Below are 27,967 nucleotides of genomic sequence, written 5' to 3'. Positions count from 1 at the left end.
CAAAAGCAGCAATTCAAAGTTAACAAGTTATGCATACAAATCAGAATTACTTTTCAGTTTCGGTAGCTTGAATTTCCTGGTAGTGCCTGGAACAGTAGCAGAGTTTATTTGAATGTGATTTCTCTGAAAGAAAGTATCTATGTTTTCAATTGAACTCTCATCCTCGGAACATTTTTTTTTATATCTCTGACCACTGTGAGAGACAACAGGGGGCTAGAGTCAGTTACCCGAGTGCTGCCTCTATCACACCACCATCACCAGGCTTTGCACGAGTTTTATAGGAACCACTCACAGTCACACATTTGCAGCTTCACCACAGTGAGTACACTGGAATTTGGTGCGCTCTTTGCTTCTTAGAGAAAACCACAGTGTGGTTGGATTTCTAACTAGATCTACATCTTGGCAGTACAAAGAAAAAGATAAGCGATGCAGAGGATTAAAGCTCTATATCATATATTCACTGTAGCTGGAGATAAAGACGCAGTCCCCAGGTTATCAGTCAAGACCTTAAATGCTCTGGAGCCAGATGTTTTAAAGCAGTGGAGTGAAAGAAAAGCTTTAAATCATGGAAGGGGAACAGGTAAGCCTTGGCCATGAGTCTGTCACCTCCACTCCTCAAACTCTCTCACACACACACACACACAAACACACACTTCTTTCTACTCCCCCAGTGTAGTTTTTCCACTGCTGTTAATAGGAGCCATATAGAACCCAGTTCATAATGAAATACCCCCCAGGGGCCATGGCAGGGACTAATAACCCTCTAAATAAGTCTCTTCTAGTGCTGAAAGGCTGGTCTCTTTATATTACAAGTGTATATGTGCTGTAAAGTCTTTTCCAGCCTGCTACTGTAATTTTATGGCTCTGTTTTATCCTTTTCTTTCAAAGCCTGTCAGAGAAATTGGGAGGGAAGTCAGAGAGGGTGTCTGTGGATCAAAGTGCTGTAGGCCCTCCCTCCCAGAGGCTCTGAGAAGTAGTAAAAATGCATAAAATTACATCAAATATCTTGGATGTTTTGTCTTTTTTAAGAATTGAGTTATAACAATTAATGGCTTTATATGAAGGACGCGTGTCACGATATAGAGTCATCAGCGGAGTCATGCAATAAAATCACAGTGACAGTGGAATTCAGGATTTCTGTGCTTTGAATAAGTATTTGTATGCAGTTGGTGCAGATAATGTTCATTGTGTGTTTTGTGTGTGAATAAACTTGACTGGCTGCTGCTGAAGGCCTCTGCTGGCTGTATAATGAATAGAGGATAGAAGTCATACTCCAGTTACATAAAATAAAAAATAACTGAATAATAAAATATAAAACTTCAAGACGAAAAGGGTGTACTGTAATGTAAAATCTTACAGATCAAACCATTCTTGTGTTTTATATTCCCATGGTGTGATATAGATACCACAATATATCAACATAATAATAGAAAAATACACCAAAATTTACACTTAATAAAAAAAAATATTAACAAACAAATACAGACTACAGTGCAAATAAAAGAAGCATAAAAGCATGTTTTTGAATAGGAGGACCACACTACATTGGGTGGTGTGATCTCACCACAGATATTTCAATGGTAACAGAGATGATAATAATGTTCCACTGTTAGCTCATAGAAATACTTTATATACCACATGCTGGTGTTTGTCAGAGCAGGGCAGGGTGGTACAGCTACAAACTGAGTCACAGGGTGGGGGTGTTTTTCTTCATCTACATTTGGGCATAATTAAAACTGCTGAAGCCAGGATTTTACAAGGGCTAGTAATTTACACTAGTAATATATTTAATACTGTAATACCTAAGCAATAATGTACCAAACAACTGTCTAATTTTTAAAATAGTTTCAATAAAATTTTAATATTTATGATTTTTTCAGGTTACATTTTCTGTGAGTTTGATTATTCATACAAAGACAATAGTGTCCCAGATTTTTCCTACATGCTGGGTTAAATTGCTAGGAATAAAAGTCAGATTTTTTTGTTCTTAAAATAATTCACAGCTACTGAGCCTGAAAATATTTGTAACAGCCTTTAACATTTTTTTTTTAATCTTTTATCTGTAAAATGTTAAATGTACCTCTGGTCACTAAAAAATAAAAATCACACCTGTTTTTGAAAAGGTTTGAAAAAAATATCTAGTTTTATTTTCACCCATTGTACAATGAAAAAGTAGTGTAAAAAGTGGTCCTTGTAACTAAAGGTCAGACACATAATTTAACTGTGAAAATATAGTACATCTTAAATCACTTAAATCACAAAACTGCAGAGAGGGCATCATTATTTTAACAAGAGGTTCAGTCATCAAACAACACACACCGAGTGTGTTTATGAATTCTGAAAAGTATAATAGAACTGACTAGACTAACATGCTCATATATGGCTTAATATTATTGTATGCAGATGTTTTTGTTTATGCTTGTTTTGTTAGTGATAAAAGAGGTTATGTTTTACTGAAATGCTGAAGTAACACAACAGCGTAAAAAAGACAAACGTCAGCAGTACTACAGTGTGTGGAGGAGGGGAGCGGAGTTTGAAGAGTAAATAAATTCCCCTCTCTGACCAGCAGGCTGTGCTGTAGCAACATCACTACTCCACTCCCTTCACTTCTCTTCACTGACCTGCAGAGTACAATCACTGAACTTTTTTTTTTGATTATTTAGTGTAGATTTAATAATTCTCAGCTGGATTTCCACAGAAAGTAAGAAGGAAATGGTAACTGTAGGGTTGAGCTCAAGTGGAAATGTCCTTGTCAGGTTGTTTTCACGAGTTTGGTGTCTGCAGTCGGGTGTGCCCATTACCGACACCATCAACACCACCACCACCACCACCATCACTTTTGCTACCATGGTCAACCTCTCCTCTGCCTGCAACTCATTATGTTTCTATTCCACTTTTCCGTTCTGGAGCAAGAAAGAAAGAGAAAAGGAGAGATGCAGGAAAATAATTGACTAAACCACACTTTCCCTCTATCAAAGCAGTTTTTTTTTTTATTGCGGTCCAACAGTGTTCAGATTATTTTGTGTCAGACTTTCTGCTTTGGTCTAGCTACGAACAATAGCTGTCGTGGTGCCAGTTCCAAAACAGTTGATAACAGTTTGGTTTGAGATAAAGATTCTGAGCAGGCACTTTTATCTTTGAATACAGAGCTATCTCAGTTGGGGCAGAGGACTGATCAAAAGCTATGAGTGTGTTTGCATGTGCATGTGTGCACTACGTGTTTCTCAGAATTTGCAAGCTCCATTTGGTGTGTCACTGCAGTATTTACAACATTTTTCCTGACTGTAGGTCAAGTCACCCACTCATTCTCTTTTTCTCTCTCCCTCCTGCTTTCGCTCCCTTTCCTCTGTCTCTCTCCTTCTGTTTGTCTCTTTCACGTTTGGCCTGGCCTCAGTACAAGTCCTAGCAGTTGTCAGTTTCAGGAAATGCACTGCGCTCTGTTGGGAAGTGAGGTATCTGCCTCTGGGCCAGCCCTTTTTTTTTTTTTTTGTTGTAATTTTTATCGGCTGCTTACGGGAAGCAGAGCTCCTCCGCGCACACAGGACTGTTCACTCAGCCCTCTCCTCTCTTGCTATGATTGTATGCTGAATGATACATAGTGGCTGGATGAATAGATTTTATGTGAATGGATAACTGGGTGGGTGGATGCCCCCTTGTTGTCTTATTACTGTGTGTGTGTGTGTGTGCGTGTATTCATGCATGTATGCCCTTATTGTACATGAGCGCACACATACACACACACACTCAAACCAAGCACTGTACTTCCCTCTCAGTGTTCCAAATGCTTTTACACTTTGTTTGACTTGTGATTGCTACAGTGTCCATATTGTTACTACTGAGCAAGAACTTCAGCCCGCTGTCCACCCCACCACCCACACCAAACCTGTACACACACACACACACACACACACACTTGCCTCTTTACCCCCAAACAGTGTTTGGGGGTGTAAAGCTTAAAAGCCTATAAAACCAGCCTTACACAATCTGCAGAGCAGCACTGCAGAAGTGTGTGCAGAAAAACAACGAAAACAAAGCTGTATGTATTTGGCCTGGGGCTTGAGTGTGATGTATGAGCAGGGTGTGTGTGTGTGTGTGTGTGTGTGTGTGTGTGTGTGTAGGAGTAGGGAGAGCAGCTTGAGTCCAAACAGGATATTGTAGTACATGGGGCCACAGATTCTTCCTGCGGCAGTTTGGCTCAGTGGGTTTAGGACAGACTTGACGACAAGCAGGCAACACCCCCTACGTTGTCTCTTTCACACACACACACACACACACACACACACACACACACACACACACACACACATACAGAATCTCCTAGGCTCCTATCAGATAACTGACTCAATAGCCAGCCTCCCTTTCTACGAGGGAAACAATATTATTGCACTCAGTGACAGTTTCCTGAGAAGGGAGCAAGGTCCGTAGAAACAAAATAAAAACAATCGGTCAGGTTCTTATAAAGTTTTGTGCAACCATGAAGAAAATAATCATGTGTGAATGCAAATAATTTACACTAAACACATTATCTCAAGATACACATTTTAAACTATGTACTTGAAGAACTTGACAAATGCAATTTAACATTTTGGACATCATTTGCTCCCTCAAACATTTAACCTACTTATCCTCGGCCTTGGCTTGGAGTAAATAACAAGTTGGCCTTGGACTTTCCATTTAAGATGTTTTGCTCTGTGCAAATCCCACCACAGTGGACTGGATGCAATCTGATCAATCTGTCATTCCACAGAAACCATTTGTCAGACATGTTTTTAAAAAGTAACACTTAAGGCAAGAAAACTTCAGAGATGTTATTTAAAGAATAAATTCAGGACAGTGTACTAGAATAGCTTTGCAGCAGTCAGCTCTCAGTATTGTTTGATACAACTGCTCTGTGTTGCATTTTCCACACTTATTCTAATGGGGTAAAGAGTGAGGCATCCCTAGACTTTCTCCTCAAGATAGTTTGTGGGTTAATTTGTGCACAAACTCCAGATTGGAGAGGAGGGGGGAGGCAGAGGAACATGGCTGTGCGAGGCGGAGGGAGGGTGGAACGGATTCACCTTGTGTTTGAGACCCGGCAGCACCCGTCCACATTGCTCCATCCTGGGTGCTTCATCTGTAACACTGCTGAGGCAGACTGACTGAGTGTGTGTGTAATTCTGTGTGTCCTTGTCTAGATAAATAGAAAGACACACACACAGACAGATAGGTAGCTAGATAGATTGAGAGAAACATTTCTGTGCACCATATGTACAACATACTCAGATGTTGAATATAAACACTGAAAGAATTTGTGCAGAATGTGAGTCAGGGCTAACTAAACTATTAGTTTTGGGCTAAGACCAACAATTCCCATTTTTCTCCATTCCCCTGTGTTTTGCCGTCTTTCTTGGTAGCTCTGTAAAACGCTGTTTGGACAAGAAAGCAGACATTGTTATTTGCCTAAATTTTATTAGTAACTATGACTTTATGAGCTCTGAGTTTCCATCAGTTTTGAGCCATTTGCATTTGGTCATTTGTGTGCTATGAAATCTAAATCAATTCCTCATTTGTTACTTAACACAAATTATTTTGTATTGATACAAAAGAGCCATAATTTTATTAATTTTGTGTTTCCAGCAAAATTGTTTATGAAACAATCAGTAATGATCATCAATTTGTTCCAGGAATCTGGAAAGAGTTTTCAATCACAGTTTTATGTAAAAACTTGGCAAAAGAAGTTAATTGTTATTTAGTCAGCCTAATAATGCATGTACACCATGGGAATGGTTTAAATTTATTCGGCCAATAATGTAAATTGAAACAGTTCGTGTTTTCCAAAATTATTGTTGCATCTTGATTTTCAGCCATTTTGTTTGGGTGTTCATCTTTATAGCTCTGTAAAGTTATATATTAAAGTGATCAGAAAAAACTGGCCACAAGTGTTTGTGTTATAAAAACCGCACACTCAAGTCGCAAGAATATATTCAGGGATCTTTTATTTACACTGACAAGAGCAACGCATTTCGGCTCATGAGCCTGATGAAGCGCTAATACTAAAACATCCTTGAATATATTTTTGCGGGTTGAGTGTGCGGTTTCTAAAAGACAAACACTTGTAGTTAGTTTTTTTTCCTTCTGATTACATGTTTATCTTGCAGTTGCCAGCACCTCCAACCATGAAGTCCATGCTGTGTGCAAAGCGTTTTCTCTCTTATCCACTGATTTATATGTTTAAGTGTCAACATGGACATTGTGAAATGTTTTTTAATTCAAAATAATAGAAAGGAATTGAAAACATTTCAGTGATACTATGTATGCATAAAATGAAGGCCTCATTCACATCCCACTTAAAACAACCCATGACCTTTCTTCTTTTAAACTTGGGTCATTCCTCATGTGTGCTTACTTAATTGCCAAGGTTATGACTGATGAAAGATGAACCCATCCCACTGCCTGTGCTGGGAGTAGATTCATACTAACCCCCAAGCAGGGAAAAGCAATAGGAAGCCAAAGCAATAAAAGGCTTTGACATTGATGGGCCTGTTTCCCAAACACTTAGGACCTTAAGTCGTCGTCTCAAGTCTGGCTGGAGGGGCCGGGGCTCCACTTCTTATTGCTGTGTCTGACCAGAGTCTCCATGCCCCAGAGAGGGTCGACGTTTGGTCTTGGTCTCTTAGTTCCTGTCTGTCTGTCTGTCTGTCTGTCTGTCTGTCTGTCTCTGTCAGCCACTGAACATGCTACAGAACTTGGCGTGGTGGTGAGGTAAGTGAGTGAGGAATTTCTGTGTGTGTCGAAGGCCTTCAACAAACAGCCCTCACAGTGTGAAAGCAAATACAGAGACCTGTTCTCTTGTGCAAAAAAAAGCACTACGTCTGATTACACACAAGTGCAAAAGGGAACAAGGGGAAGACTGGTGATAATAACCAGAAAGCAGAGTATGTTGCTCTTGAATGGACAGTATATTTGTCATGGAAGAGTCTCGTGACAAAATGACAAAGGAGAAATGAAAACAACTGAATTGATTTTTCCTTTGAATTCTGTGGCATGTGGTGAACCTTTAGAAAAACAAAAACAAAGTTACAGGCACGTATACCAAAACATGGAGGGTAGCCATAGAGAAATAATCATGTTCAGCATTAGAAAAATGACTTGGCTTCATTTTCATGTTACTTTGAGAGGATTAAAAGCCAATACAACCTACTTTTCTTCAGGTTGCTGTTGAACAACTTCTTAACCCCCTCCGTCCGTCCATTTGGCTTCACTGACTGGATTAGGTTCAAGCACAAGGCCCCTACTCATGCCAGTGGATTGCTTATGACAGGCCCTTATGCAGACACCTTGACTGCCATGAGCAATTACTTTAAATACACAGGAGAGGGCCAGAGCTGGGCTGACCTGTGGGAGGGTGAGAGGTAGAGAGGGGGTTAGAGAGACAGAGGGAGAGAGGCACTTAGAGAGAGGTGAAATGGGAGAAACACTCCGCAGCTAATTCTAGATTATCTGAAGGTTTTTCTGAGCAACGCTTTAAACCACTTTATGAGTGTCACGAGTGAAAGGTATTAGTCCTCGCAAGTTAAATGGAGGGAAAGAAATACATGTTTTTGAAATGACGTGTAGTCCTGTGAAACATGTATAAAATCTTTAGCTGTCATTTTTGATCAGATAGCATGCACATTGCATTCATGCAACTGAATCTGTTTCTACCCCGTGATTCTTACAACCTGTTGTGTAAGCGTTACTAAAATCCATCCATGTCTTTGTTCATTGCTACAGTTCAGATAGACTTACCTGTCTGTGCGCCTGACAGTGGCAGAACTGACAGCAGTCCGGATCCCTCCCAGTCTCCTCGAGCCCAGTCTGTCTGTCGATCAGGTTTCATACAGATCTGGACTAGCTCTGTTACACCACAGGCCTTGTCCCTGCTGCTGGATTTTTGCTGGCTCTGCTCTGTTTCACCTAAAATTATGAAGGGTCCACAGATACTGACATGGGCACTACAAGTACAAAGAGTTCATAGGGTTATTGATGTGGGATGTTGAGGTATAGTTTGCAATGTATATGAAAGAGAAGGACTTGTTTCTTATGAGACTGTGAAAGACATTGCTATATCAAGTTTTTGGACAGCGCTAAAAAAGAGCAGTTGATGAGAGTGTTAGATCTGTGAGAGAATGAAGAAGTGGTGAAGGCCAGAGTTTGTGTGAGGTGAACCAAAGCTTTTGCACTTCTCTTTGCTTCACTTCTTTCTCGCAAACTCCCTCATTGTGTCGTCTCTTCTCCTCCTAATACACACGCACACACACACACACACACACACACACACACACACACACACACACACACACACACACACACAAACACACACGGTGTAATAACGAGAAGTGTGTGGAGCTGCTGAGCTGTTCCACATGTGTAGGGTGCGTCAGATCAAATTAGGCCTCGTTGACAAAGGGCCTTTTACACACAGGTGGATGATGGGGGAGTGGGGGCTGCAGTCAGTCCAAAACCCAGTCAGTCAGCAAACCAGCCAGTCAGTAAGTTAATCAGTCAACCTGCTACTCAGACAGCAGCGACTTCATCTGCACCATGTATGATGTTTGGACCGGCAGAGTGTGACTTGACAGCTTTTCCTTCCACTCAAATGGCCGTTCCAAAAGAACACTAAGAAATGTCTGTGGATGTCTGGATTTTCTTAAAATGTCTCACCATCATCATCATCATCATCATCATTTTGGAACATCTTCACACTGTCATACTTCTGTGATTGCAGTTTTTGAATGGAATATCATCAAGCTTGGCCCTGACACATGTAGTTCACCTCGTCAAATCACAATACACAACCAGAATCACAACAGCATGTCAACTGGCTGCATTTGTGGAATGAAAAGAGCAATTTCCAAATGTTTGGGACTGTGTTTACCTCGGTTTCCCAAAGTTTATTACAATCTCTCTCCAAGTTGTCACTTTTCATATATGAGCATGAATCCCCCTATGGCACACACACATACATAGACAGACAGACACACACACAGCAACCCCCTGGGTGCCGGGGTAACCATAATGCAGCTGCGGCAGTGCAGGCTGAGTTATTACGTTTAATCCGTCTAATTGTTGAGTTTCATAGAATGGGACCCAGTCTGCCTTGGAACTAATTCTGTCTGGGCATTCTATTTAATTCGCCACACTGGGCCCTAAGCTCTTCTAAAGGCAGGCTGCCCCCTCCGTTCCTTCCACCCCACCCTTTAAGAATATAAACCCCTTATCTTCTCCTATCCCCACCCCTCCACCCCCCTTGCATGGCAGAACACTGGGTGACTTGTACTGGAGAGTGATTTCTCAACAGTCCATAAAACATTCTTCTGACATTTTGGACATCTACTCTAATGAGGCAGGATAATGGGAGCAGAGCTATGATGAGCAGCAAAAAGGCCCAGCAGCACCAGCCTTGCCAGCAGACACTTTAAAACAACAAGAATATGCAAGTTGAATGAAGACATGGGGCAAGGCATGAAATGAATGGAAATTGGGATGCACGTCTTGGATGGCTAAAGAGAAGCATATTGACAGCGTCACGTGGACAGCCCAAACCGCAAAAACACCCGTGTTATGACACAAAAGGTTTCTAAAAATAAATCTAGTCCGAAAGCCAATCATGGATGTTGTATGTGTGCATGGAAGTGTGTGCTCCAGCTGGTGTTTAATTGTTGCCACTGTACCAAAGTAAATCAATGAACTCAGCGTAGCTTAGCCGACATGGTTGCAGTCTCATCCAAAAACAATGCTGCTTTAACTGGTCAGATTGGTGGGGGGTTGATTGGTTGGTTGCATGGCTGAACGGTGATAATCCGCACTTGCAAATCCCGTGTGTTTAGTCAAATTATTCCAGGCCTTTAGGCTCCCATTGTGGCCGCTGGCTGGTGTGCTGCTGTCTGAGCCCCCCACAGGGACAACAATGCCACCATTCACGGCCACTCGCTGCTACCGACGGGCAATTTCAGGTGTGAATTGGCTGTGTAGCCAGTGGCTTATATTAAATGACCTGAGACGTGACCTCGAAGGGTTGAAGAGGATAGAGAGGTAGGGGAGAGAAGGGAAGAAACAGAGTAAGCATTTGGAAAAGAAAGGGATTATGAGAAAGAGGGGCAGCACCGCAGTCGTGTCAAGTTCTGTCATCTTTTTGCTCTGATCGTCTTAAAAAAGGGCAGGAGCTGCATTATTTTGGTAAAGAGGTGAAGAATGAGAGGGAGAGTGAGAATATGTGAGAAAGGTAAAGAATGATCCCTTCGGCCTGATATCCTGTCTTCTTTTCCCTCCACTCTGTTCCTGCTAAACCTCTCCTCTGTCCTCCCTCCTCCCCCCAATAATGTGCTTTTAATCATATCTCCTTGGCTGGCTTGCTTGCGTGGGTGAGCGCTGCGTCCAGACCCTTTGAAGGGAATCTGCGATGCACCCGAAAGTCTTTTGAAGTGGCCGGCTCGGGAGCTACAGGGGGGCTAGCTATGGGGCCGGGAGCTTTGATGTGCCAGGGTCTGGAGAGGCCGGCTGTACGCTGCCCTACACTGATCTGTCAGTAGCACAGCTGCACTGCTCGCTGGGGAGCCCCTGCCTCCAACCCTGACTGACTGGTTGGCAGGCTGACTGTCCGACTTACTCACCTAGTTGACGGTCTACACTATGTACCTGCAAAAATAAGTGCCAGCACCTAGGTTCACTTTAGTAGGTAGTAGTAGTAGAAGGTAAATTGGTCTTTGTCTGATGACAGTGTGGGTCATCTTCATACTTACAGTATAACTGCATGTATTAAATATGTTGTTTTGAGTGAATATATCCCCAGAGTTCACGTGATTCCGAGTCATGCTGCAGAGCGTAGAGTTTCATTTTTTCTTTGCTTCTCCCACTATTTCCTTTATTTCCTTTCAAGCAGCTCACAGAGAAAAAATACGTAGTGGACGGCTGTTTTCTGCTCACAGTCTATGTAAATGTGCCATTGGGAATTTTTCAGTTTGACTATTGCCAAATGGAATCTGTTTTCTCTGCAGCTGCACGAAACCATTAAAAAGAGACCATGTGTTCTAACCTGTTAGGTTTCAGTCGAGCTCAACCTTGGCTCAACTCTCCACCTGGAGAGGAGAGCAGTTTCCAAGGCCGAAGCTATTGACACTTAGCTCACTGCACAGCTTTTCTCTCTTTTAGAAGGAGGATGCATTAATTGCTTGACTGCAACTGAGAACGTTATTTAACGACACAGATATTTCTTTTATATGCATTCGTATCCCACATTTGTTTTTAATATGATGTATTTTAATCTTCCATATTATTGGATATAATTAAGAGCATTGCAGTATGATGAATGGTACAAAGGGTACAGTCAGTTACTTAAGCCTATAGTTAAATAAAAGGTGACTCTCTAGATGCTCTATATTTTTGCATTAAGTGAATGAATTTTCCTGACATTATTGTATTGGAGCAATACTGTCCAAAATGTTTAGTCCACAGATGTAGCCATCACAGAGGCTTAGCGCTTAGATGTGTGTACTTCATGCAGTAGCGAGTTTAAGTTTAACTCTGTCTCTAGCCTTTAGAGGAATTGTTAGGGAAACTCTAATTTCTTTCACATTTTTCAGAAGTTAGAAAATACATCCAGAAGAAATGAATAAGATGCATGATCAGTATTTTTAAACTTTTCCACATTTTCACACCTGGGAGTTGTCCAGCATAACTGTACAGTATGTTCTGTACTGTTAGCCACTGAGCATTTCCTTTGGATTAGTTGGGGACTGCCTACTATAACGTCATCGTAGTTGCTGAGGTAGGGGAGAGCATTTTTTACATTCATTTTTTTCCTTTCAGGTTTTCCCAGCCAGTCAAGAATTCACACCTGGAGACAAGTGGCCTCAAGCCAGCTTCTGAGTAAGCTACATTTGTTAAAAGAAAGAATGCTCTAGCAACTACTGTGATAGTAATGGAATATGGACAGAAGGGTAGATAAATGATGAGACTAATATGAGTAGTACCCCTGTAGGAGTCATTTATTCCTGAAGGATTGGCTTGACTGTAATGAAAAATGACGATGGTGAATGGCTCTCCAGTGGCAGTTTGTTTGTTGACATTGCCTCTGGATCCTTCCCTCCTCTGGAGGAAGGATCATCCTCAGTTAACCTCAGCTTCAGTGAACATCAGTTAGATTTGTGGCTCTCCTCTTTTCTCTTTTTAACAGGACAAGAGACAGACATTAAGCAGGCATGACTGATAGCATTTACCAATTTTATCCCCAATCTGTCAGTTTGTGGGATTAATTGGATGTGCAGATTTTTTTTAATCATTTAAAATGCATAGTCTTGCGTTACTTGTTACTCTTTTATTTCCCCTTAAGTAGCTTTAAGGTGGGAAAAATCATCTAATTTCTCACTGTCTGACAGTATCATTTATATTCTGTATCAGCTTGTTTCAGCACTTTGTTGAAGCTATATGATGTTTACACAAGACCCAGTGCTTTTTTTTTTATAGCTGCACCATTCCATTAAATGGACATTTTCTAGATGTGCTGGGCATCATTTTATACACATTTTCCCACAATTCAGCCTGACATATTTAGTATCTTTGAAGACTTTGGGATCTCCTCTAGAATTTAAAATACAGTTTTTGGAGTTAACTATGTGTAGCTCCACAGCAGAGTTTATAATGACTGACCCACCAATGGTTCAGTGAGGTTTAAGGGGTCCACACAACTCCCTCATTCAGATTGGTTATAGGAGAACAGAACTGCCGAAATCTTCCTACTCACCTTAATTTCAGTGCAATATACACTTACTGGAGCCAACCAACTTAAGATTGCTTCCGATTTTTACAAAGGTTCTGGCACTGCTCCGACTCATTTGAAACTAAAGGCAGAATATGAAATATGGACACAGCTCTTTACAATTGTAGGTGAACAATCAGTTCTTTTAGTGCTGGGCTCATCAGATGCCCTCAGCATGACCTGTGAGTGCAAACCCGCTATCTTCAACACATCTGTGCCTAGTTAAATGAAGGTTGTATTTTAGGCCTATTATAGTCAAGGAGACAACGCGGTCTGAGAGCTAGTTTGACCACTCACCCCTATCTGACTTGCACATGTGGTCAGTCACTATGGCAACGTGCTGAAAGGACTGCTTCCTGAGACTTTGTTGTGTTTGGGGCTTGGCAGGGCATTGTAACCTAGATATTATTTTTAGTCCGTCAGCAAAGGCCCAGTGTGTGTTGATTTAGGATGTGAGCTGACTGCCTTTTAGTGCGCACACACACGAACACACAACCCCTTGAGTGCACAAATTCACAGACCTACAGAGCCTGTCAATATCAGACCTTTTTAACTTTGCAATATACTACTGCAAAATCACATATTGACATTTTGCATTGCTGAAGGTGCAGACATCTGTCAGCCAGTCTCAGGTTATTGAAGTCATCATCAACAGTGACGGTATGAGAAAAGCTCTCTCTGTTTCTCTGTTCGTCAGCTGTGTTGTCCCACACCCATCTGTGGCCTTTTATTGCTTTTCTCTCTCTCTCTCTTTCTCTGAGTCTGTCTCTCGCTCCCTGTGGCAGGCAGTAATAAAGGTCTGTCAGGCAGAGCGTGAAGGTCATGGTTATTAGATGGTAAAGGCGTGAGCCACAGCTGGGCTGGGCAGGCCTCCTCTCTGGCAAAAGTGATGAGTTGTGTGCAATGGGACGGGGGGGGCTCTTATTTGATACAAAGTTTTTTTTCTTTCTTTACGGCCACCTGGTTTGGCGAGGGAAAAGCCCCAGGGTCTTTTGATAAAGTGCGAGGTGTGAGTGAGAAGAAGGGGTGGTGATTATGAGCAAGCTAACAAGCTGAAATACTGTCCAAGTGGTGTGTGTGTTTGTGTATGTGAGCTCATCTGACAGCCCCAGAGGCGTTCACACCTGCTGCTTCTTCAGCTCTATTTGAGCTTCTGTGGCCAAGGTTGCTAGAGCTAAGCTGTGACACATGTAGACACATACACACATTCCTTTTTGATGAGATGGTAACTTTTTAAAATCCTAACTGGCTCAGATAACTAAAACCAAACCCAAAGATGTTTAAGTTTCACCAAAGCTGGGGAAGTTCAGTTGAAATCGATGTCTTCCAAAATGGAAAAATAGTGAGCTGGGGCGTCTATATACAAGCACCAATTGAAATCCATTTTCCCTGACAACACAGTGAAATAAATACAGTCATTCAAATAAAACAACTGTCATAATACATTAGAACAGCTCATAACTAATATTGTTCTCTCCAAGCTATGTTGGCACTGTTTAGAAAAATGCTACCCCTTTATAGCAATTTATTTCACTCTTAATGACAAAATACCATTAACAGTTATACCGTTATTTATTTAACTTCTGAGAAACTATAAAGCAGCAGACAGTGCAATGTGACTACATAGATACAGAGTTCGATTTATGCTTGCCAGGATAAGACATAAGCTTGGGGATGCAAATCATGGGATGCTAATAGCCAAAGTGGACATGAGATCATATTTCACCCCAAAATTCCTAAATAAAGTTACATTTCACTAACTTAAATAAGTGTTTGTGCATTATAGTAACACCAACATCTGGATTAGACATTTAGCTTTGCCATATTTGCATAATAGAAATTGGACTCTGGTGGGTACAGTTGATATTAGCTTGAATTTGAGGCCCTCCCTTTGACAACCCAGGAGAGTGTGAAGGCAAAGTCTGCATATTCGGAATTTTCTTGAAAATGGAGGTCTGTGCAAGCAGTCTGCTTTCTTATCATGGATCGTTGCCAAGCTGTTATGCGTCTTCATCTGACACAGAGGGATACACAGTGTTCCTAAACTTGGCTCCCATTGCTACTGGATTCTTTGATTGACTGTGATGAATGAAGACTGAAATCATTATTCTGCAGTTGCTCTTATCAAATCGTGGCCTTAAATAAATGCCTAAAATCTAAGTATTTGCCATACCACTGTTGTGCAAACTGAATATGGCACCGAGAACTTTGTTTTAGCTGGTGTAATTTGACACAATGTGCACAGTTTGTGCTCTTGGATGCAAAGAGGCGTACATTTTAAATGTTATTAATAAGAAATTGCTTGTTATTATCACATTTGACCATTGACTTGAGCAATCACACCAGGAATATAAAACCACTGTGTTGAAAATTCATCGCATAGCAGGTTGTAGCTCTGCCTGAAAAATTTTAAACCTTTGTTTTCAGGTTTTTGGAAAATACTTCCTTGTTGATTTATCACAAAGCAAAATAATGGCTATAACTTGATACCCATATAAGTGGTCTTCACTTGGGAGCAAAAGCACAGAGAATCAAACAGAAATGTAATAAGTATAGATGGTTTGTCTTATGTCCTCTTTTTATCAAAAATATTGTCTTTGGGTGACATCCAACTTTTCTCATAGCCACTGCCAAAATCTGACTCTTCCAAACCTCAAGTATTCTCAAGTGGGTTTAGAGCTGTTTTGGAAAAATAGCGCAGAGAGAGACCAAAGTGGAGTAGGTCCACATTGTATTGATGCGTTCAGCAGAGACTGAATCAGCCTGCTTTTCTCTACCTTGTACACAAATCTCATCCTCAAAAAAATCTATCATCCCCCAAAGCGTTCTAGGATGAACTCCTCTCCAACCTCATTTGCATTGATATGAAATTTGGACAGAAATCTGATAAAGGGGGGACACCCCTGGGTGATTATGGGGTCACTAGCCAACCATAAAGGAGAAGCCCTACAAGCCGCCACCAACACGGCCAAGAAAAGAAGCACTGCGTCGGGCAAAAGCAGGACTCAGACTAAGGTTCATTGTGTCTGCTATCTGTCGCTACACAATGCGGCGTCTCATTCTTTGGGACGGGTGTCAGGAGTTCAGCCTTTATCTCCACGACCTGCGTTTGACCTCACCGAGGGTAGAGATGCAGCTGAAGAGGCCTCATCGAAGCTGTGGAGACAGAAACACACACCCCCGGGTGCTGCTATTAGGCTCATCACACAGGAGGAGCTAGGAAAATCAACACCGACACACAGACACACACTCACACATACAACACACATATACCTAAATCCACGCACCTTGCTAACTGAGGTAAGCTGATGGCTTATGATGGGCAGATAGAGAGTTTAAGTAAACATCAACAGCTACATAGTGATGTGCAGCGTTACAGGCCCACTGACAACAACGATTATTGTTTTCTGAAGAGAGAAGAGGTGAGGGAGATGATCAAGAACGGAGATAAGTTAAACATGACAGGGTTTCCATCATGTCTGCAGCTGGAGAGCAGGTTGGGCTGGATGTTACTGAAGTCCAATGTCAAATGTCATCTTAGTAGACAAACATGTTTGTTGACTTTAGTTTCATGTAATGTGGAACACATACTGTATATCCATAGAGGGCTGTTTTGTGTGTTTTTTTTTTTTACAGATTTTCTTTTACACTAGTGCTGATATGATACCTGAGTACCCATACCACAATGATAAACAAATTCAAACTAAAGAAATTAAACTTTGCAAATGTATAATGTCAGATGTCTAAACACAAGAATTTGCCTGAATAAAATTGTCTTGAATTGGCAAAATTTTAATTTAATCAAAATTTTTTATATTAACAATGTATCAAATAAGTAATGTGAGAGGGGTCACGCGTGACAAACCGACAGAGAATTATCACCCAACCCCTGCAGTTTCCCTTGGCTCTTTGGAGCTTTTTTTTTTTTTTTTTGCTTCTTTCAGCACATTGTTTTGGTTTTCTGGCCCGCAAACTCTACTCTCATCTCATTTTAACAAAGCTTTTTTAATATAAACTACGCTACTTGCTCAGCACCAAACGACAGACAGACAAAGTTAGTGACCAGGTTTGTGAACATAGTGGAGCATTTAGTAGCTAATGAGCCAGATATTTCCCTCAGGAGCTGGTGCAGGCAAAAACAAAACTAAAAGGAGAAACATGACTCCGAATGCTAATGTTGCTCTTTGTCTATTGGATGTGTAAATAAGGCAACATGTTTGCCGTGACATCTGTGTAAGGCAATAATATGCCAGTGTGGAGTTTTCAGCTTGTTCCATTGCCCCTCAGTGGCCAAAAAAAATCAGTGAATGCAGCTTTAAATCAAGAACTGTCTAATTAAGTTTATGTGTAATTTCTCATCCAGTACTTTACGTTCACACAGCACCACCATCATCATAACCAACACAGTCATTATCATCCTCATCACTGTCGTCATTTTAGCTGTCATCAGTTGAACCACTAATTTTTTTGTCAGTATGAATTACCCAGATGTCAGCCTAGCCCCAGCATTATAAAGTGTTAATCTTCCATAGGCAAGAACCCCACCCAGCTCACACATGCACACACACACACACACGCACACATACACACACACACACACACACGTACACAAGTCCTCCATGAGGGAAACACTCTTGTTTGTTTTCCACTAGTTTCGGAACAGATTGAACACCAGTGCTGGGGTCTCGGGTCAGTACCGCCGCTCATACTGTAAAAACATTCCACATCTGTCTGAGGGCAGGGCGGACCTGCTGTCAGTCAGAGCCTGTGGAAAACATGTACAGTCACATCATTTGGCCGCCCACCAGGAGCTTATGGATACACACACGTCAGCTTCACTCACACACACACACACACACACACACACACACACACATACACACACACTGGGTGGCCTCTGGATTTTAAGAAGACACATGGATGATTTTGGTGTCAGTGGTGGTGTTGTCATCACTTAACGTGTAAACTAATTAGCCTTTGCTTTGCGATCTGATAGGTTAGTGATCAGTGGATCGTTTGATGTTCAGTGAGCTGTTTCACTGCTTTGATCAGCTCCTGTCCTGAGCTGTCAGGTGAAGGTGAACCAGCGAGAGATGAACTGTACCCAGCAGCCACTGACAGGTGGCTGTCTGCAGCTGTTTTAGTTTTACACCTCACATCTCTTCAGCCTCTCTGTTTATCTGTCAAAGTCTCCTGTGTCCTACTTTGTCATTGTGCTAACTTTTTCTGTTTTGTATCTTTAATTTTTGTTCAGTGTTTCCTTCATTGTGTTGTATATTTAATTTATTCTTGTCTGTATGCTGTACAGTCATATCAGTCTGTCTTTTTTCTCTGTTTTATTCAGATTCTCTCTTTCTGGCTTTATCTTATTATCTTGTCTTCTTTTTTATTGGTCGTTTGTTTCTTTTTCCTCTCCTTTTCACCTCACTTCACACTACACGTGAGAAAGACAGCTGTGTGTTGGATGTGGTTGTATGTGTGTTTCTTTTTGTGTGTGCACATCTTGCTGTTAATTCTTGGGTGAGCATGTGCTCATGATCTGTGTTGCGTGCTGTGATGTGTTTATATGTTTCTACATCTATATGTGTGTGTACAGTATGTATGTCAGCCAGCTGTGGAGATAAGCAGGTTATAGTACCTTTCTTTACCTTTGCAGACTTTTCTTGCACGGGATAGTGGATAGCTGTGGTGGGGCTGAGTACCAGCATCAAAAACAGTTCACCACATGAAACAACCTTTGTTCTGCCAGTTGTGCTTTTCATCAGTCAGCATTTCGAGAAACTGCTTTGTTTTTTATCATGATGCATTTCTGAAACAAACAAAAAGTAAAAGCAAAATTTTGTGTAGGTTTTTGGACCCCAGATTCATGTAACATTCAGTAAATACAAATATGATTTCAATCCATGGCTGTTCATTGCATGCGAGAGTTCATTTTCTTGAGAGTTTTTAAAGATTTGTGTTTCTCATTTATTTGTCCTGTCGTACACTGTAAGTGTGGCTTGATATGTCTTGGCTTGACAATAATATTGTCTTCATTGCATTCCCTGTTGACACAACAGCCATGCACCCCTCCATCACACTCCAGCTCTTGTCTCTTAGTGTAAAGTCGGGAGAGGAAAACCAACACACAGTCCTAACTCTGCCAATCCACTCCCTTCCTCTCGTTTTGGCGTCGCTAGGCAGCCCTCTTTTCTTCGGCACCCTCTTTCTCTTCCTCCTTTCGTGCATCTGAAAAGGGTCAATGCCTCTGCATGATGGAACCACAGGGCTAAAAGTCTTTGGGCCAGACACTGGAGGAGTCCACTACTAATTGCTCTCAGCGAATCCCAACTATTGTCCTCCACTGGGATTCAATTTGAATTTGAATGGAGGTAGCTAGCTGGTGCCGAGAGTGTAAGGTACACAAATGACTGTCACTGGGAATGGATAGCACCGCTACAGGGATTGTGAACTTGTCCCCTAAATAAGCACTGTTGGCTTTTTGGCTCTGCATAAGTTACGGTGTGTTTGCACTAGCATAAGCGCCATATTGATGTACGCTTGGCTGAAGTAGTATTGGGATTGAATGGGAGATGTTTTGGGGTGGACATTTTGTCAAGAGGATTTCTTTTTGGCTTTGATGGAGAGGTGCTAAGTTGTTCATTACCATTTTTCAGCATCGCATTACATGATTAGACACACACATAAAGAAAAAATAATTAGTAGCCCAAAGCTGTTCCACTTGATAATCATACTTTTTTATTCTTAAAGCTATTTGCCTTTCTCTTCATCTGTGACTGCTAGGACACTGTAAGACAAGTTCAAGTTGCCCCTCAAGTGCAAAAGCCAAGTCAATACATCCAAAAGAAAGATGGAAAGCCGGTGAGACAGACTGGCCAGGTCTGCTCCGACAGACAGACAGACAGCTGAACAAATTGCCAGACCTCCCCCTCCCTGCAGTTCACTTGTTCCTTCTCTATAGAGGCGAGGGTCCTGGTCCGTGTCCCCCTCTTCTCCTGCCCCACTAGTGGTTAATTGAGCCCCTGCCAGGCCTCACCCCTTTATTGCCTCCATTTGTCAAGCCTGCAGGCCTGAATGGTGCCAGAGACCTTATACAAATGAAGAGCCTCCTCGCCTCTCCATCCCTCTCCATCCCTCCATCCCTTTATCGCTTTCTCCATCCCAGAGAGCAAACAGGTCTGACCCTGGGCAGCTCAGTGCAAACAGTGGCACAACAAAGGCAGTGGATCAGTCGGGGGGGTGGGCAGGTGGCTGATATTCTCCCTGACACCTCCAAAGTCAGTGGCGCTAAATCCCACTGTGGAAGATGTGATGAGCTTACCTTGTGGCAACCACATCTTCTGCTCTCCCCAAAAACTGAGCCAAGAAGCCACAGATTGAAACACATGCATGCTAAAAGAGCATCATGGGTTTGTTGGGGATTAGTCCAGACCATGTAGACCTCTAAGCGGGGGACAGGTGTACAGTGGGAGGTATTGTATGGTGCCAGAGTGTGTCCAGTGTGAGGCTGTCATCAGCACATGTGCTGCTGCCATCCCGTGGCCTGCATACTGCAGATAAGAGCAGCCATTCAGCCAAGCAGCAAGCCATTCACTATAGTTATCTTTGTTTGCCTAGGCCAGAGACAGACCTGTAACGTACAGAGAAAGGCATGGGAGGGAGCAGGAGCTCTTACAGGGAGAACACAATACAAGGAAGAATGACAGAATGAAGGAAACACCAAATGAAAGAAAGAGAGTCGGTGCTGTGCCATATGGAATTGAAGAACACAGGAGCCTGTTTGTCTTTGCTACGTGTGTCGGCTGCCACACGTACCATATCAGATTAACGCAAAATTAGAATTAGAATTGAAGTCTGCCCAGAGTTTCACAAGACCATGCTGTGGCTGGCTAGTTCTTTGTGGATTTTCTCCTTGTTATGGACACAGTTACTGTTTAAAGGGTCACTTTACTGCTTTCTGACCTGGTTCCTACTGTTCTGGTGTGAGAATGACAAAAATTCTGACATTTTTGTGCCTTCATGTAGGGCCAGTCAAAACATTGAATATCTCCATATTTGAATAAACAGTGATATAAGTGATATGCAACCTTTCATCTATCCACACATCTTCCTTTAGCTTTTGTAGTGTAAAATAGAAATTGTTCAAATCGATGGCACATTTTAAACACATGTACTTTGTCCAGTGATAAGAAAATACCTCAAAAAGAGGCAGCGGTTTAGGCTGCTGCTGATAGTGCTGCAATTAGCGGCTAGCCTGGCTCACCAGCTTAGTGTGCAGTATGATACAGACTGCTTTGCCGGGAACCATCAGCTACAGATGACTGGTAATATTTGCGCTCCAGGGCAACTGAAACTGAGTCACCATGGTGCAGTTTCACTGTGACTGGAGTTTTATTCTGTTGCCCACATCAGTGCAGAGGGAGTGCCATTATTTTTGATAATAGGGGGTTCTAAACTTTTTTTTCAAATATCTTGCTAACAGCCATAAATGTAATGATATTAAGTGGTTTGTTAGTCATGGAATGCTCTCTGTTTTGATTTGAATTGATGTGCAAATCTTTTGAAGGTAGCGTGAAGATTATCTCTTACACTTAAAAACATATTTTATCACACTAAAATATTGTCGATGGTTGTTACTTTTCTTTTTTCTTTGGCAAAAGTAGATGAACATGCCCAGCTCAGCTATTGGCAGGGGACATTTAGTTGCTGGTGGCTTAGGTGCAATAAATTCTGAGAATTCTAGCAACAGTTGACTGTCAATAGGAAAATGTACATTTTTTGACAATAGCAACCCCAAATCCTCAAATTTTCCTCCAACTAATTTTTTAATATTTTGAAAGAAATTCACTGGAAATGATAAAGTAATGTAGTCTATACAATGGTGTTGAAACAGGAACAAACTTAAAGCAAGTGTCATCTGTCTTTCAGCTTACCACATTCTAGATTTAATTCATCCTCTCATGCATCATCCAGAATCAGAATCAGCTTTAATGCTAGTAGGTTTACACATACGAGGAATTTGCTTTGGTATTTTGATGTCTGACAATAAACATAGTAGAAATATAATGAAAGCAAGTACTGCAGGTCCTGAATCGTAACTATAAAATTAACAACAAGATATTAAAAAAATATTAAACAAAAATAACAAGAAAATAATGATAAAGAATACGTACAATTTGATGACATGTTATTTACAGTATGTGCAATGTACAACATATTTACACGTGAATGTGCAAAAACTTCAGAGTCAGTGTCAGTGGGGGACCTGGGCCTTGTAGATGAGGCCGGCTGCAGACGGAAATAAGCTGTTTCTGTGGCATGAGGTTTTGGTCCAGATGGATCGCAGCCTCCTGCCGGAGGGGAGTGTCTGAAACAGTTTGTGTCCAGGGTGGGTGGGGTCAGCCACAATCTTTCCTGCTCACCTCCTGGAGGCCTGGAGGCGTACAGGTCCTGGAGGGAAGGTAGATTGTCCTTGGCACTGGCAGCAGTGTACCAGATGGTGATGGAGGAGGTGAGGATGGACTCAATGATATCGGTGTAGAAGTGCACCATCATTGTCTTTGGCAGGTTGAATTTCTTCAGCTGCCACAGGAAGTACATCCTCTGCTGGGCTTTCATTGATGTTTGTTTTTCTAGAGGGCCTGAGAGATTTTGTCATACGCGCCTGTCTTTTCCATGGGTCACCTACCCTCAGTGCTTTTGAAGTTCAAGTCCATCTGAAAGTTCATGTTCAAGTGCACAAATATCATGATGTTCTCACGGTCGTAGAATGCTCAGAGCATTTGAATGAGACAACTATGAGACACATTTCTGTGATGTGTGGGTGTGGGTGTGGTTGACGGGGTAACAGATACTTAAAAAGTGTCTATAAAATGTATCTATAATTAAGAAGTTAAAATGTGTTATTCAGTAATTAGCAATGTACATGAATGTTCTCACTGTATGGACACATTTAAAAGTATTAATATTAGTACACAACGCAAAACATGTATTTGTATGTACCTCCTCTTAATAGTTTTTTATAAACTGTTGGTAGTGGTGTTTGATGACCAAAAATAAGTTTCTAGGCAACATTGTTTCTTTGTTTTTGCTTTTAAACTGTTTCTTAATGTTTTGAAGTCATAAATTCATTCACAAACCTGCAAGCATAATGTTTCTATATTTTGATGTATTGTATATTGTTTGTGCAAGTATGTTACATTGTGTGTGTGTGTGTGTGTGTGTGTACATATGTTGTTGTATGTATTTGTATTCATGTGCATGTGTCTGCTCCACCCGCCAGGGTGCCATGCCCCGGTGCAGAATTCTTTGTTGTGAGCGCTGAGTCAGGCCTGTGGGAACAAGCCCAGCTTCTCTCCTCTCTCTCCCACGCTTTCACACTCATCCCATCCTGTGTACCTCTACTTCACCCCTGGTGATGGGGAGGTGGTGTGTAGTGAACACCGCCGTGGAAAAACTCACACACACATGTGTACGGGTCATCAGACCCTGAGAAAAAGAATGTGCATGCGATTGTATGTGTACATATGTGTTTGCATGTGTGTGCATCAATGCAACGTTTTTTTCCTGTTGACTCATAGTGTTATTCTTGCTGCTGTTGTCTATTAACAACCCTGCCTAACATGAAGTAGACTTAGGTATTGTTGAAAATAGATTACAGAAATTCATTAGCTGTCCACATTCTCTCCATCTTATATTCACTAGATTGTAGATCCTCTCTGAACCTCTCTGTGCATTTGTGTAAATTTGTTTTGTTACTGATGAGTAGTTATAAGTACAGTTTATAGTATATTTTAATATATTTGTTGTCAAATCATATAAATGATCAGAAATACCAAACATATAATGCTGACAACTACAAAGAGAGACACGTAGTCTTGTTAGCGATTTGCAACTTGCTTTACCCTGCAAGTTTTGAAATGGCCTTAACTATGGCCCTATCTATAGTCTTTATCATGTCACAAAATCATTATCATATCACAAATACAGATTGCATATCACACCTATAATAATATGCATCTCCTCAGACTTCTCCTTTTTGAGTCATCACTTGCTGTTTTGTTTTTACATGTCGTAATCGATAGACCAGCATCAGATTAAAGTGAGAGTTTCAAATCCAATGATCAAATCATCCGACAAAAGGGCTAAAATAGTGTAGTACCCTGGCTCCCACGAAGTCTTGCCAGTGTCGTATTTTTCTCCCAGTCTCAATCTGGCAGTACCCAGTGATCCCCATCCAGTGGGTGCCATCTGGCTGGCTGTGCCCCAATCAAAGAGCTAATTCGGGGGGTTAACTTAGCAGCAGCAGAGCGACGGGGGAGGGTGTGAGGGGCAGAACGAGGCAGCCAGACCAGACCCAGGCCAGGGGGCTTTGAAGCCCCTCACCCTAGCCCACAGACAGGGGGTCTGGGCCAACCAGCCAGAGAGAGAGAGAGAGAGAGAGAGAGAAAGGCCTTTATCAGCCAGCCCGAGTACAATTGTGGTGTGTGCGTTGGGGAGTTAACTCTTTGTATAGATGAATGGATGAATAGAAGAGGAGGGCTGAAACACTAGCATCTCCCCCTCCTCACTAACCCACCCCCCCATGCTGGATCTCTGTATGTTTTAGGTCGACCATCTTGGGGCCCCAGGGCCCCTCTCCATGGACAGACCGACAGATACCATCAATTACCAAGTCCAGCCCCTGGCCACCATATGGCCGGTGGCTGTATAGGAAAGGAGCCTGTTCACTTCACAGTACCAGCCCTGCAGATGCTGCAAGCCAACTACTGCAAATCGTGTGTGTCTTCGTACATGTGTGTGTGTTATGTGCGGCACTGGCATAGGTTTGGTTAGTGTTACAGGGTGGCCTAAGTGTCATGGGGTCAGGATAGAGTTACAGGATTGAGTTATACCTGTGTGTGTGTGTGTGTGTGTGTGTGTGTGTGTGTGTGTGTGTGTTTGTGCTCTTGTATGTCTGTTTTTGTGGCGACCAAATTGAGTTTTAGACCTTAAAATTTGACATTTTTGGAAAATTAAGACATTTTGGTCCGTCCTCACTGCTTCAAAGGGCAGTTTGAGCATTCAGACTCAATTTTAGGGTAAAGATTTGAATTAGGTTTAGGTAAGTTTAGGGTACGGTACACCTACGCTGAAAGAAATCCGGGGACAAAATCCACAGTCCTTGTTACATCTAAAAGTGCATTCTAAAGTTCAGGCAAAGTTAATATGACACCTCAGCAGTCTGAGTTAAGGGCTCACCATTGTCCCTGCACCAAACCGTGTGCCATCTTCTCTGCGGTTGTGAGCACATTGTCCGCAACAATTAATGTTTACATAATTTGTGCGAGTGACACTCTTGCCCATGTGTACTCAAGTACACGAGAAGGCAGCGTTTGAAGTTGATGAATGCAGGAAAAGGTGCACATGATGTCTATTAAAGCTTTCTCATGGGCTGCATGTCACCATTGTACAGCAAGTGTGTTATTTTTGGGCCAATCATCAAGGAGGAGCCGCACGGGCTGCGTGGCCGCAAACCGTGATGTTTCAACTTTTGAGAGGTATGCGCGTTGTCTGTCGCAATTATATAATTGGTGCAATTGCAAGGTTTGCAAGTGCGTGCATGAGATTGCAAAGACCTGCACGAGAACTATTCAGCGGGCCTGAGCCAAAAAAATCTTCCGAAATTATAGTCTTTTAGTACAATTTCCCTCTTTGTGTTTCCCAGGGACAGTGTTTCCAGGTGGTGCTGGGACACAAAATCAGCAATAAACATACACACACCACTGCCAGGACAAAGATTTGACTTGATTTGGCTAAGTCAGGCTGTTGAGCTTCATATTTGCTCAGAACTAGTACTGTAGATTTTGTCCTTTTATTTCTCACAGTGTAGTCATGTTAGAATGGGAACGCTTCATGGCCAGTAGGAATAGGAATAATCATTGCAGCGACCAGTAGCACATAACATGTCAGAGAACATATGAGGATGTAAGTATTGTATTAAGATATACTTAAAATAATGGAACCTATCTTTTAAGTAGTTAGGGTGAGGGGCTAGGGAATGCATGTCAATCTTGGTACAGAAGTCCAAGTGTGTGTGTGTGTGTGTGTGTGTGTGTGTGTGTGTTTGTATGCGTGCAACTGTGATTCATGTTTCAGCTGCCAAAGCCATAATCCTTACCTGACAGCCAATCAATACACATGATCAGACACCTGTGACCGGGACTCTAGAAATTAGGGCTCGTTTTTGCAAAATAAAAGCACATGCAGTGAAGAAGTGACAGTCAAGCTGTCTTTCTGCTCTGCACTCCCACTTCTTGAAAAGGACAAATCTTCCCAAATGCATTGTAATTTAATTAGACGTGTCTGTTCGGAGTCAAACTGCAAGTGGAAAAGAAATCCTACTCTCGCTGGTCCGCCTCCGCTCACTACATGCCCATTAACAAAAAACACATTGCCTTATGGGTGGGGGAGGATGGGAGGGAGGTTAAGCGAGAGAGAGAGAGAGAGAGAGAGAGAGAGAGAGAGAGAGAGAGAGAGAGAGATGTTTCTGTTTGATATATAATGTGAGAAAGAGCCAACAGCAAAACAAGGAAACATCTGGGTGATTAATCTTTTGGGAGGGAGGAAAACGGGGAGGCAAACAGTACCAGCCAGAATAGGCACACATACTCACACACATGAACACACACACACACACACTCAAATATGCACACACACATGCATGCACTAACAGCTGGGAGCCAGAGACAATGATCCATGAGTCACGATCCTCATTAATATTATATCAAAGCCTCTTTGAGTAAGGCTGTGGTTGTATTAGTTAGTTGAAAACATTAAAGGAAACTTAACTATAACCAGTTCGGGGCTCGCTGGTCCATGTCCACCATTCAAGTTTTTTTTAATAGCAATGGTAAATGATAAATAGTAGGTTTGAGTCTTTAATTCCCAAGAAAGTGTTGTTTTTCATATACAAATCTCTACTCAAGGCGCTTTTACTGGGAACATATGCTCTTCTCATTCATTCAGTAAGACACATTCACACTTAAGAAGCTGCCCAGTGCAACCACAGTAGTTACACTTTTTGCCACTGTGCTTTACTCCACTGGAGCAGCTGCGGGCAAAGCACCTTGCCTAAAGGAGGGAAAGTGTTACTCATTCACTTTCCCCCACCCAAATTATGCCTTTCTTGGGATTTAAACCACAGACCTACTTATCACAAACCAGCCTCTGTAAACTCTAGGTTACTGTTGTGCTACTAACACAGCAAACAAAGCATCCCACCAAAGCTTTTTGGTGGGATGGCGTGATTCTGGAAAGTCAGCTCCTCCATGCTTTTGCCAATATGTGATGATGAGTATGTTGGTACTGGTTTTACTTCATTGTGTCATTATTTATTCATTTTGTTACAATGCATGCTTTAGATGTTTTTTTTAGTGCACACTAGGAGCATAGCATCAGTTCACCCCAGAGCACCGTAACACTAAAATTAAATCTGCATTTTTTAAACTCAAAATGTTAATCTAGAATGCATTTCATTTGTTTAGCATATGTTTACATGAATGAGCCTGTGTACTAAAATTTTATTACATTTCTTTACAGCACTATATGCAGTTTATGGCAACACATAGGCAGCTGTAGTGTGCAGTTGTGCAATAGACTCTTTTTCATTCCCTCAGGCCCTGGGCTATGAATCCTCGATGCAGGACAGGGCACTGCTGTTTACTTTAGCTGAAGCTGACTTACAGTAACAGTAACAGGCTGCAGCATAACAACCCAAGTGGGGATGAGTTGAAACTAGCACATTTTTGCTGCCTCACAACCTGATGAGATGGACAGATAGACAGGGAACATCTGTTAAGCTGAGCATATGTGCACTCACAAGCACACACACACACACACACTCCCACCAAGGGCCCCAACAAGAGGTCTGATCCTATCGTAGCGACTGCAGGTGTCCTGTGATAGGCACACACACTGACAACACATGACCAGACCACACACACACACACATATAGTATACACCAGTGATGTTAAAGCTCAAAAAGCACATAGCCCATCTCATGCATAGTTGGTACTGTGATACTGTGACCAGCCCATATTGGCACCATCTGTTCAGAGGGAATTCATTGTACAACACACAACAGTTTGACATGTAAATCACTGCCATTTAGCAATATCTTCATATCTGCAGCAGTTAGTAACTTCTTA

The 27,967-nt window shown here is 41.9% G+C and overlaps 1 protein-coding gene across 12 annotated transcripts in view; it reads left to right on the top strand.

Annotated features, from left to right (window-relative positions):
* kcnq1.2 (potassium voltage-gated channel, KQT-like subfamily, member 1.2) overlaps window positions 1-27,967 on the top strand; it is a 172,674-nt gene that overhangs the window by 50,804 nt on the left and 93,903 nt on the right. For 9 of the 12 annotated variants that reach the window (XM_044194390.1, XM_044194396.1, XM_044194395.1 and 6 more), the window contains one exon: window positions 11,830-11,889. The exons of the other annotated variants lie outside the window; for them this stretch is intronic. In XM_044194390.1, coding sequence (XP_044050325.1) covers window positions 11,830-11,889 — 60 coding nt within the window. The remainder of the gene's footprint in view (window positions 1-11,829; window positions 11,890-27,967) is intronic. 12 annotated transcript variants of the gene reach the window in all.

The sequence above is a fragment of the Siniperca chuatsi genome, linkage group LG4, assembly GCF_020085105.1.
Source record: "Siniperca chuatsi isolate FFG_IHB_CAS linkage group LG4, ASM2008510v1, whole genome shotgun sequence".
NCBI classification, from domain to species: Eukaryota; Metazoa; Chordata; class Actinopteri; order Centrarchiformes; family Sinipercidae; genus Siniperca; species Siniperca chuatsi.
The sequence above is the reverse complement of the archived record's forward strand: the minus strand, read 5'-3'. Positions and strand labels throughout refer to the sequence as shown.